Here is a 13390-nt window from a genome sequence, read left to right on the forward strand (position 1 = left end):
ATTTGTCTCTCTCTAGTCTCACCCACGATGAATAAATTTCAGAGAAGTAAGAAAGTGTTGATTTTTTCATTGGTGGTGTGGGTTATACTTCTAAGTCTAGTTGCTTCCGAGTTTACATGCGACGAAGAAGACGAAAATCGCGACAAAGGGAAAGCCCTAAGGTACAAAATAGCAGCTTTGGTGTCAATACTAATTGTAACACCCCAGCAACCCGCATGTGGATATTGTCCGCTTTGGCCGCAGCCCTCACGGTTTTGCTTCTGGCAATGACACTCATGCCACCCCAAAACGCGTCCACATAAGGAAGGTATCCACACCCATATATATGGCATGCTTCGTTCTCCTTCCTAACCGATGTGGGACTTCACAATCCACCCCCCTCAAGGGAGTCCAGCGCCCTCGCTGGCACACCGGCCCGGGTCCCGGCCGGTGGCAATGACACTCATGCCACCCCAAAACGCGTCCACATAAGGAAGGTATCCACACCCATATATATGGCATGCTTCGTTCTCCTTCCTAACCGATGTGGGACTTCACAATCCACCCCCCTCCCGCATGTGGATATTGTCCGCTTTGGCCGCAGCCCTCACGGTTTTGCTTCTGGCAATGACACTCATGCCACCCCAAAACGCGTCCACATAAGGAAGGTATCCACACCCATATATATGGCATGCTTCGTTCTCCTTCCTAACTGATGTGGGACTTCACAATCCACCCCCCTCAAGGGAGTCCAGCGCCCTCGCTGGCACACCGGCCCGGGTCCCGGCTCTGATACCAAATGTAATACCCCAGCAACCCGCATGTGGATATTGTCCGCTTTGGCCGCAGCCCTCACGGTTTTGCTTCTGGCAATGGCACGCATGCCACCCCAAAACGCTTCCACACAAGGAAGGTATCCACACCCATATATATGGCATGCTTCGTTCTCCTTCCTAACCGATGTGGGACTTCACATTGTGAAGTCCCACATCGGTTAGGAAGGAGAACGAAGCATGCCATATATATGGGTGTGGATACCTTCCTTGTGTGGAAGCGTTTTGGGGTGGCATGCGTGCCATTGCCAGAAGCAAAACCGTGAGGGCTGCGGCCAAAGCGGACAATATCCACATGCGGGAGGGGGGTGGATTGTGAAGTCCCACATCGGTTAGGAAAGAGAACGAAGCATGCCATATATATGGTGTTGCTGGGGTGTTACACTAATAGCTAGTGCAATTGGTGTGGTTATCCACTCCTAGGGAAGATTATACCCGCGTTGAGCCCCGAGAAGCACGCCTTCTTCTTCGTTAAGGCCTTTGTTGCGGGTGTGATATTAGCCACTGGCTTCATTCACGTTCTACCTGATGCCTTTGAAAACTTAAATTGCCCTTGTTTGAAAGAGCATCCATGGGGCGATTTTCATTTCACTGGCTTCGTGGCCATGTGCACTGCCATGGGGACCCTCATGGTTGACACTTATGCCACTACTTATTTTCAAAAGCAACACTTCAAAGGGACACCAATTGTGAAGGAGGTCACTGATGTCGAGATGGAACATGGCCATGAAGGAAATGTACATCTTCACACACAAGCAACTCATGGTCATGCACATGGTCATTTTTCTTCTCATGATGATTCCTCTGAACTTCTTCGTCATCGGGTCATATCACAGTTATATATTCAAATTTAATTTTTATTTATGTTATTGTGCTCTCTACTAATGTCTCGCTGACCCAAAAGGTTGACTATTAATTAATTCTTAGGCCTTAAAGAAGATTAGATTATAGTCACAATTATCTACTTAGTTTAAATTTGTGGTTATAATTACAATTCTCAAGGCTTAAGAGAGATTAGATTATATAGTCTTCTAAACTTGGTTCTAAATTGGAGTTGCGTTTGCAATATTGTGATGTGATTCTTCACACTGCTTGTGAAAAATTATAGAAAAATGTGCGGTTAATTTTATGTGGGATATGAATTATAAATTGGAGCTTTGAATTCACATATCCTTGTTTGGTAAGTTTTAATTTTCAATTCACATTTGTTTGATGGTTTCTATTCGCAGCCGGTATTCAGCTTTTAGATGCTTCTCTTTTAATTGAAGAAATGTACAAAGTGAAAAAAAAAAAGAAAACTATAGTAATTGATTTGAATTATCGTACGCTTCCTAACTTTAATCTAGAGGAATCAAATCCTCAAATTTTGATCATATTGCGCAAGATGAAGAGTTATAAATTTACAATAAATTTAAATGAGTTTAATGAGTATAAAAAGTTATATCGTTTATCAATCAAGAATTATCTTAATTGAATTGTAATATTAATTTATACCGTATGATTTATTTTCTCAGAGTTTCATATTCTTTGATAAATGTTTATATTTTTAATCCACTTGAATTTGTATTGATGATATTGAATTTGTTGTAGGTGTTGGAGCTTGGAATTATAAAGTTCACTCTGTCATCATTGGAATTTCTCTGGGAGTTTCAGAGAGTCCCAAAACAATGAGACCACTGGTAGCTGCGTTGACTTTTCATCAGTTCTTTGAGGGCATGGGACTTGGAAGTTGTATATCTCAGGTACTTACTTATATTACTCATTATCTGAAATTGGTATAGATGATATCTTGATAATTAATTTTTAATGAATAACGGACCAACTGAATTTCTATACATATAAATGTTATTGCTTCACAACACTCGCATAAAATTTATTGAATTTTGGAATCTATCACGTAAATTTTATTTATTCGTGTCGCTTTTAATAAAGTAATGCATCAAACTCAATTAATCTTGTATTTGGACGGGGAATTTAAATGAAATAATTAATTTATTTGAAGAATTTCAACTTTTTTTTAAAGTGAAATACCTTGTTTGGATGAAAAATTTATAAGAAATTTGAAATTCAAGTATTTGTGAAATTCTTTAAAATAGTAGAATTTCAAATTCTCCTAAAAAAAAGTAAGAATTTGAAATTTTTTATATTTATTTTTCTTATTTCACTTATATATTTTATTTTATCTCTTATCTCTTCATTCTTTTAATTATTGAACATTCAAATATATTTTTAAAATTATTAAATATTACTTAATATTAATTTTTAAAATTATTAAATATTTAAAAATTAGCTATTATCTATTTTTTTAAAATTTAATTTAAAAATATCAACATATAATATATTTTTAAAATCAATTTTATCATGGTGGAATCAAATTACCATATCTAATCCAACAATTTAAAATTTGATAAATTTGAATTGACTTATCCAAACAAAATATTTTAAGTATGATAAAAATTGAAATCAAAGTAATTCAAATATTAAGAACTTTAAATTCCATGAATTTGTAAAATTTCTAATCCAAACACACCATTAACTTATTTTTGTTAATGATGTTGTATTTGATCTTGAGGAACTAAAATATTATGTTTTTATATTACATGGATTAAATTCAAAAATAAAAAACAAATTTATTTTAAATTTGAGAAATTAAAAATATGTTACAATGACTTTCTAGGAAATGATTTGTAACTGAGATTCTGTAACCATGTGTGTTGTTTTGGGTGGTCTGAAACAAATAAATACGAATGGTTAATCAGGACTTTCTGCGAAATGACTTGTGACCGAGAGTTTGAAACCATGTGTGTTGTGTGGTTGGTATGAACCATATAAAATGATTGGTTAGGACTTGTTCTATTTTTTCTGAACAAATACCAATCAATGGTTGCTTTTCGACTTTTTTTTTTCTTCACCGGATTAATTAATCGCTTGTTACTAAGGCTCTACCTTTGAAGTTTTTGGTGGATCATATTAATGATGCAGAAGTTTCATTATTTTTTTATATAATAATATCTTCTCTTTTAAAATTTGAAAATATATAATTCAATATATTTATATTTTAAAATATTTTTATTTAATTTAATTTTGTAACGCATGTGTGATATTTGTTATCTCTATTTTCTATTATAACTAAAAATAATTAATTTTACTTATATTACGAATGTTAATTATTTGTATTAAATTTTTGTTATTTTTATAATTTTTTTCTTAAATTATTCTTATGATAAATGTAAAAAAATAAGTAATACAACTAAAGCATCATACATTAAAAGAGATATTTCAGGAAAAAAAATATCATTAAATAATATAAACTTGTTAAATTTAATTATATTTAAAAATATATATATATATATATATATATATATATATATATATATATATATAGTTTGTTTATAATAGAAAATAGAGAAAGTATAAACTAATATCAATTAGACGTTTGATTTTGAAGAACTAATAAATATTTTTTTTATAAAATTATTTAAGCATATTGTTAGTTGTCATATTAGTAAATTTACAAAGACTTACTTTGTTCAATAATTTATATTTTATATCAAATTTTAATAATTTAATCATTAAATTTTAAGTTCTTAATGTATAGATCATATGTCTATAAATTTTTTTAAAAAATTATTTAATACTTTATTTCATTAATTCAGGAAGGATATGTATATATAAGTCTACCTAAACTTATCATATCTAATAATTCATATTTTATATCAAATTTTAATTATTCAATCATTAAATATATATTTATAATCATTCTAACCAAAATATAGCCAATTCTACTAGTTTTGTATTATAAAAGCAACTTTTCATATCCATAATTGATGTAGATTAAAACATATTAAAATTACATTAAAAAATTGTAAGTTATTAGATTTTTAGGAGACTCATTTAATGAGATAGGTTCACTAAAATTTATGATTTATAACAATAAATTTTAATTGATATTCTCTTTTTTTATATGTAAAAAAATTTAATTTTACACATTAAGAAGATTAATTATTTGCATTAAATTTTATTAGTTTCATAATATTTTTTTTTATCGGTGTTCTAAATATCAAAAGCAGTAATACAACTGAAATGTCATACATCAAAGAAGAAATAGTTTAAGAAAAATATCATTAAATAAGAAAAAAAATAGTTTAAATTTGAATATATTTAAGAAAAAAATGTATTTTTGTTTTTTTTTATGTACTAGAAAATAGAGGAGGTAATTCATAAAATGAGTGTTAGATCTTTTCTTCAAAACTTTTGCTCCTTGAGTGAAAAGTATAAAAGGACAACAAAAGTGACTTTTATGGTGAATATTGCAGGCAAATTTCAAGAAGCTATCTGTGACAATAATGGGATTGTTCTTTGCTTTAACAAATCCTGTGGGGATTGGAATAGGGATCACTAATATTTACGATGAAAGCAGCCCAACTGCCTTAATTGTGGAAGGAATCTTCAATGCAGCATCTTCAGGGATCTTAATCTATATATGGCTCTTGTTGATCTTCTTGCAGCTGATTTTATGAATTAATCCAAGAATGCAAAAAAGTGGTAGTCTCCGGTTAGGGGCCAATATCTCTCTTCTCTTTGGAGCTGGTTGTATGTCTCTTATAGCTAAATGGGCTTAAGAATGTGTTTTTTTTTTTTTTCTTCTTAGGTTGGAATAAGAAAATCTTAGTGAGCTATAAGAGAAATGAATTTTGTGTTTTTTTTAGATAATATTTTTAGATATTTTTCATATGTTTATTATTCTAGAAAGTTAAGCAATTATGAGTAGGGGTTGGCAAAACGAACTGAACTGAACTGAACTTATAAAAACTATACTGAACTTAAAAATAGTTCACATGAACTGAACTAAACTAAACATTAGTTCAGACGAACTGAACTGAACTATTCTTTTATGTCATTGAACTGAACTGAACTGAACTGAACTATACTATAAAAACTTGAACTGAACTACAATTTAAACTGTACTAAACTATTATGATATTTTGAATTGAACAATTTTGACTCATTGATCTATCAAAATAGGACACATTTGCCAACTTTACTTTATTTTCCATTTTATTTAAATTTTTCAAAGGAAAAAAATATAAAATTAAGTCAAACAAACTCAGTGAATTTTAAGCCTAAAAATAAGTAGTTCAACATAGCTCAATTGATCCGTTAAGTTCCACAAAATTGATACAATTTTTTTCAGATATTTTTTTTTAAGTTTTGATTATTAGACTATCGAGCTAATCTATTAAGACATAACATGTTAAACACATTTAATTTTTATTCTTTTATAAAAATAGTTCAATTTTTATAATTTAGTTCAGTTTTTATAGTTCAGTACAGTTTAACTTTACAACAGTTCAGTTCAGTTCAGTTTTTTTTTAAACAGTTCAGTTCAATTTTTTTACAAACAGTTTAGTTTTTTATAGTACAGTTCACCACCAGTTCAGTTCAGTTCAGTTCAGTTTAGTTTTTTTTGCCCACCCCTAATTATGAGACTAGTGATAATAAATAATTTATTTCAAAGATGTTGACAAAGTATATTGTTTTTTTTTATAAGTTATTCAAATATAAAAATAATAAAAGATTGTTAGCAAATGATGACTTAAAAAATGGACAACATATTAGCAATACTTAAATAATACAAGGATAGTTTTTAGTGTATAACTAACATGGATGTTTGGAATGAATTGAGAGTAAGGTTAAACAAAAAGAAACAATTGATTAAAAGTTGCAACAAATGTTATGAAAGAGAAAGAACATTGAGAACAAGTTTTAAGTAGAATAATTCTAGTTGTGAAATATCATGCTATTGTAATTTAGCTTTTTGAGGATCGAATAAAAAATTATATCAAGATAGTGGTATAGTAATTCTTTGGGATTGATTCAACATGATGCAATAACACAAGATCATTTTAAATATATTCAAAATCATGAAATTCATTACCATTATCTTGGATATAAAATTCAAAATGAGTTGATCTCATTTTTTGTTGATAGAGTTAAAAGAATTAAAGTTATCAGATTTCAAGGTTCTCAAATAAGATTACTTTTGTTGGAATTTCATAAATCTTGTGATGATGCCAAGTCAAAGAGTGGAGTAAAAGAGTTTTATCAATGCATTTGAGAATTTTGAATTTTTGCATGGTATGATTATTTGATATGACATCTTATTTGCTATTAATATAATAAGCAAGAAATTTTAATGAGAATATCATAACTTAAAAAATTCTGATCTTGCCCACATATGATTTGGACTTTTGTTTGAAAATCTTATCGGTTAGGGAATGTCATTAGTACAAAAAGTGTACTTTACATATGTTATTTTAGGGTTTTTACGTTGTAAAGTAGTTCGACATCAATGCGGGAGACGTAAATTTACGTCGATTGTGATAACAAACGTAAATTTACGTCAGGCATTGCCAAGAACTGACATAAAATTGTTGCCAGACATGCACAAGAAAGACGAACAAATTTTACATCGGACTATGCTATGTCCAACGTAAATTTACGTCGGTTAAGAACATACCCGAAGTAAATTTACGTCAGACATAGCATAGTCCAACGTAAATTTATGCATTTTTTTTAAATTTGCTTTATTATTCATACACCCAAAAGCTGCATACAGTCCAAAATACAAATTCAACCAGTACGCATAACCTAAGTAGTCCAAAATAATCTCAAAATTTATATTTCTAACTATCCTAAAAAGAAAATAATGTATAAATAAAAAGCATAAATTACGACAATATAAATTCAACTATCCTAAAAAACCTACAAAACATAAGTTGTGTATTGCTATCAAACTATGAACCTAATATCCAACTATCCAACTAACTAAACTTAGAAATCATACTATTTTATACTTTGAAAAAAAAAGTTGCTCATTGCTCTCTTATCTTTGTAATATCCTCTTCGAGTAATGGAGATGGATCTTAAAAAACCCGAAACATTAATTTAATTGTTGTTATAAAAGTAAATATACTTAAAAAAATGTTGAAATGAATTACCTCCACCCAAGAATCAGTAATACCCGTAGAAACTGTGGCTCTTATCCAATACATGATATAATAACCACATCCAAACGAGTCTATTTGTTTATTACACTAAAATGAGAAACAAATAATAATATTATTTCCAAAGTTGATAAATTCAAATATTATTGCCTTTATTAAATAATTTGCTAACCTTAGGGTATATGAAGTACAATGTCTTTGATATGGCTTTTCCACTTAAAATATTAGCTCCAGACACGATTCTAATTAATTCAAATAAAAACAGGTGTTACCACTTTCATCATATCTGATTTACGTCGATTGTACAACTCATAAGAAATTGTGACATTAAGAAACACATTATAACAATAGGAGGTATTGTATGTGTTGAGATCGTGCAATTGATATGGATGTGGTTAAAGTAGAGCTTATAAAGGCTCAGGCAATTCTTAGCTTTTGGAGTTGAGTTAGGCACAGCTAAAATCAAGAGCATAAATCAATATTCAGCAATGTTTGACCTAAGTGTTCCCATGCTATAAATATGAAGCATGAGCCAAAGGAAAGACCCTACAGCAATTCCACGGGCTTGCAACAAGTGATATAGAAGTTAATATCGAAAGGAGTTTCTCCCTTGGGTATTTCCCTGCAAAATATAAATAATACCAATATATATATAACCATAATTCTAATAGTGTGTTTGGATGAGAAATTTAAATGGAGTAATTCATTTATTTGAAGAATTTTAAATTTTTTGAGGTGAAATGCTTTGTTTGGATGAAAAATTTATAAAGAATTTGAAATTCAAGCATTTGTAAAATTCTTTGAAATAGTAGAATTTCAAATTCTCTAAAAAATGTAAGAATTTAAAATTCCTCATTTTTTTTCTTTTTATATTTTACTTATATATTTTATCTTATCTCTTATCTCTTCATGTTTTTAATTATTGAACATTCAAAAATATTTTTAAAATTATTAAATATTATCTAATATTAATTTTTAAAATAATAAAATATTTAAAAATCAACTAATATTTATTTTTATAAAATTTAATTTAAAAATCTCAACATATAAATATATTTTTAAAATTAATTTTATTATAGTGGAATCAAATTATCATATCCAACCTAATAATTTAAAATTTAAAAATTTGAATTGACTTATCTAAACAAAATATTTTAAGAATAATAGAAATTGAGATCAAAGTAATTCAAATATCAAAAATTTAAAATTCTTTAAATTTATAAAATTCCTCTTCCAAACACACCATAAGAATATACTAATGTGTGGTAATTTTCTTTAAAATTACCATTATCACCACTTTGACCGAGGTGATCTTCCTTGCTAATAAGTGCCTGCATACTAGATCTTCCATGACAGTTTTGACTTTTGACTAGACTTGCATAATAGTATATCTTGATGAATTATAGCATATAGCTTATGTTTAAGCACATAGCAGGACCGTAACAAATTATCGAAACTCTTGCTGATACTTTGAATGTCTTACCACCTTACCAACTGGATTCTTATTACATGAAACAATAGACTTTATTCCAAATCAAAATTTTCATCTGATACGACTGGAAGAAAATACATTTGATGATGTAAAGCACAAACCAACTCCATTTATTATTGAGATATTTACTCACGCAATTCCATCTGATCCCCGAAAACTTTTTAACTCCGGCCACTTTTTAACAGCTTCTTGATGTGAATTAACAAATCTAGTTCCACACATCTGAAAACAAAATATGCACTATGTTAAAACAAAAATAAGAATAAAGAGTAGAAGAACAACATGCAGCCGAATTTTTGCATGAAAAGCTTTTTCAATGTGAGTCAAAAAAAACTACAAAACCTAATTTAATAAAAGATTTCTATATGATTATAAATAATCTCTTTTTCTCAAGATGATCACTCAATAATAATTTCACCTCTCTCGGGTCATTATCTCTCGATTTTTATTAAGTATGGTGAAAATAATTCTTCCTTTCTCTTGAAAAGGAATATAAAAACTTTTCCACTACTTCTTTCAAATAGGACTCAAGAATGAATTAAATAGAATGCATGATCCCCTTTGGGTGGTGACCTCTTCTTGGTGATGACTACTTTCATCACAAATCTTCTTATTTATAAGAAATGAAATGTTCATTCATTACTCTTCAGGCATGGCTCTTCACACACGGTTCTTCACTCACGATTATTCATTCATGTCTTTTTTATTTATGATTGAAAATTTTGGATTAATTTTTTAACATTTTTGAATACCTTCTTATATTTGTATATTGAATTTATCTCTCTTAATATCAAGATTGGTCCAACCCATTAAATTCACGAGTACATGATCTAAAGCAAAATATATATATATATATATATATATATATATATATATATATATATATATATGTGTGTGTGTGTGTGTGTGTTTGTGTATGTGCGCGCGCATGTATATTGTTTACTAAATTGTTTAGCATCAAAGATATTACATTTATTTTACGGATTTGTTTACATATATAAATATAAGTCATTGAGATTAGAGTTAATATAGATGGAGTTGTCTTAAATTAAAAAGGAGGGGATGGAATCAATCATATGAGATGATGTTACGAATATAAACATATAAGGGTTCGCATTATCTTAAATAAATTAAAAATAATGAATATTCATCGGTATAGACATAATTTTAATCAAATCATATTAAATAAATTGGTTCGATTTTTTTTCTCTCATTTCTTTATGATGTTTATATATATTTTTGTATGTTCGAATAAAGAATTCCAACAAAGACTATATATGTACTATTATATGGAATCTCTCCTTGGGCAACGGGCCAAGGTATGCGGTGGGCAAGTCATCAATTTATTTATCAGTCTTGCAAACTAGCTACGAAAGTGCATGTCTCATGCTTCATACAACTGGATCAAGCGCTGATTTAGTCATTTAATATTTATGTAAAGGTGGTAATATTTGTCTAATATATTTCTATCTAAAAATCGTATCAATGATTTTGCTTCTTGCCTGTGTTTTCTAATACCTCTAAAAACGAACGTTCATGTTATAAGAAGTGTTCCCATGTTATTTGATTAAAAAACACAAAGCGAGGAAAGCGAGGAAAGAGACGAAGATGAATAAAATATGCCCCAGTGGACATCTTTAATTGATGGGACTATGATCTCTTTCAAACACAAGTATAAGCTTTAAAACTATAGCATCGTACGTTGGGAGGAGGGATTCCAATGAATACACATTAAAAGGAACATACAATGTAAAACTTAAGAAATTTAACCTGTCACCTGTCACAGTTAGGCATATTTATCTAAATCACTACTTTAAAATTGGATTTAAAATCGGACTTTTAAGATCGATTGTAAGGTAACCGATCTTAAATTTCCCTCCAACCTCATTCTCTTTAATCTTTCACTCTATTCGTTTTTTTACTCTTTCAAACGCTCTCATTTTCTAAAGAGGTAAAATTCATTGTTGTTTTTGTTTTCGTTTTCCTCTTCTTATATCTCTTTTCGTTTTGTCATGTGCTTCTCTTGTTCCTGTTTTCAGGTTCATTTTTGCTGAATTTCGAAGCTAGAACGAAGCAGAACGGCTCGTTCTGGAAGGAGAACGGCCCGTTCTGCATGGAGAACGACCAGTTCTCCTTTAAGAACGGAGCGTTCTGCTTGGAGAACAGCCCGTTCTGCAAGGAGAACGCCCGTTCTCCTTGCAGAACGGCCCGTTCTCCTTGCAGAACGGCCCGTTCTCCTTGCAGAACGACCCGTTCTCCTTGCAGAACGGCACGTACTGAAAGAAGAACGGGTCGTTCTGCCTTCGATCTTCAAATTCTCCTTGCAGAACGGCCCGTTCTCCTTTCAGAACGGCACCTACTGAAAGAAGAACGGGTCGTTCTGCCTTCGATCTTCAAAAATTCTTTTCTAACAATCTGGAACTGCCCGTTCCAATTTTGGAACGGCTCGTTCCAGTTTAATTTGTTTTTTCTCGTCCAAACCTTTTAAAATCGGTTATAAAAAAACCGATTTTAAAAGTTATACTTTTAAAATCGGTTATTTAACCGATTTAAAAAGTCTAACTTTTAAAATCGGCTCTTTTAAAATCGGTTACGGAACCAATTTTAAAAGTGAAAAATAACTAATTTTAAAAGTCTTTTTTCCACTAGTGAATGCACAGTAAACACTAAACACTCTGTCCTTTGAGACGTACAGTCTCCGAAGAAAGATGGTTTTATTAGGAAAATACCAAATTCGTGGAAGACATGGAACTGTTAATTTTGACTACGACAAAAAATGGAAACAAAAAAAGTTTTGTAACACAATTTGATGTGCATGTGTTTATGATGTGCATGTTGTTCCTTTTATGCATTCAATATCAATAATTGAGGGTAAATAATTCTAATTTTAGTTTTGTTTCGTTAGTTAAGTCTTAAAGTAATAGTCTCCATGTACAAGAACATTAACTAATGATTGTTATTCTTAGTGAATCAGCCATAAACTTACTTGTAAGTTATAACCCCCAATCGAAATGTTTTCTCAAATTGCTCGTCACATAGTTTATACTGGGAAATTGCATGCATGTCGCATGGCTCATTAAGTGGATCATGCTGCTTTAGTAATTTAATATTTATATTGAGCTGACAATAATATTTAATATTATCTATCTACGTGTATCCTATGTTTCATCGCTTGACAGTGAAAGTGAGAGGTCACCCGCTCACCCTTATAGACCGTACTGTATGGTCGTCAAATGATTTTTCTTCTTGCATGTGTTTTATAATACCTGCAATTAAATTGCTTCTTCCTTTCCTTCTACCTATAAATATGTTGGGATTCATCCCAAGTCCCACATCGGTAAAATGAAGGAACATTGGCTAGTTTATAAGTGTCCACCATTCCACATAGTATGAGGCCTTTTGGGAAGGAGCCCAAAAACAAAACCGTGCGGGCTTGGGCCCAAAGCGGACAATATCATACTATGGTGGTGCAAAAGGTGGACAATCGGGCCCTACAAAATACAATGCTAATATCGTGAGTAAATGTGTAAGCCATATTTCTAGACAGAAAGGTCAAATGAAAACTGCTGCTTAATTCGTTCAATTAAATTGCAAGTCTAATAGCTAAGATATTGCTTTAACATATATGAACAATAGTTAAATCTGATACGTAGCATGCATGTCAATCATTCATTTGAGGTGAAATCATTTGAGGTCAGTTACTGCTTTACGATCAATCATTCATTCATTTGGGCGGCGATTGAGGTCTCAGTATTATGGGTATGTTATGTATTTTTGTCATCGGGGAGATATATATTTAATTATCACCGGGAGAGTTATATATTTTGTTTTTTATCCGTTATTTTTTATGAGGATATTTAAGGTGTTTATACATATACCTTCACTATAATAAGATATTATTTATTTTAAATTTTTATTCTCATAATTTTTTATTATTATTTAAAATATTTTTAATTAATAATATATATATATATATATATATATATATATATATTATAAACTTTTATTTTAATGATGTGAGATTTTATTTAAATTTAAACACTTTAAAAAATGAAATGCCAAAATATTTAATAAGTAGG

The 13390-nt window shown here is 30.1% G+C and overlaps 1 protein-coding gene across 1 annotated transcript; it reads left to right on the plus strand.

Annotated features, from left to right (window-relative positions):
- LOC109818153 (zinc transporter 8) lies at nucleotides 1-5577 on the plus strand. Its single transcript, XM_083070343.1, is given in 8 exon segments — nucleotides 1-195; nucleotides 1208-1647; nucleotide 2203; nucleotides 2403-2423; nucleotides 2426-2554; nucleotides 5129-5290; nucleotides 5293-5331; nucleotides 5333-5577. Coding segments are annotated over 8 exon segments (1062 nt in total). The 5' UTR covers nucleotides 1-27; the 3' UTR covers nucleotides 5435-5577.
- The last annotated feature ends 7813 nt before the right edge of the window (nucleotides 5578-13390 follow it).

This window comes from Cajanus cajan, chromosome 3 (genome assembly GCF_000230855.2).
Source record: "Cajanus cajan strain Asha chromosome 3, NIPB_CcT2T_4, whole genome shotgun sequence".
Classification (NCBI taxonomy): Eukaryota; Viridiplantae; Streptophyta; class Magnoliopsida; order Fabales; family Fabaceae; genus Cajanus; species Cajanus cajan.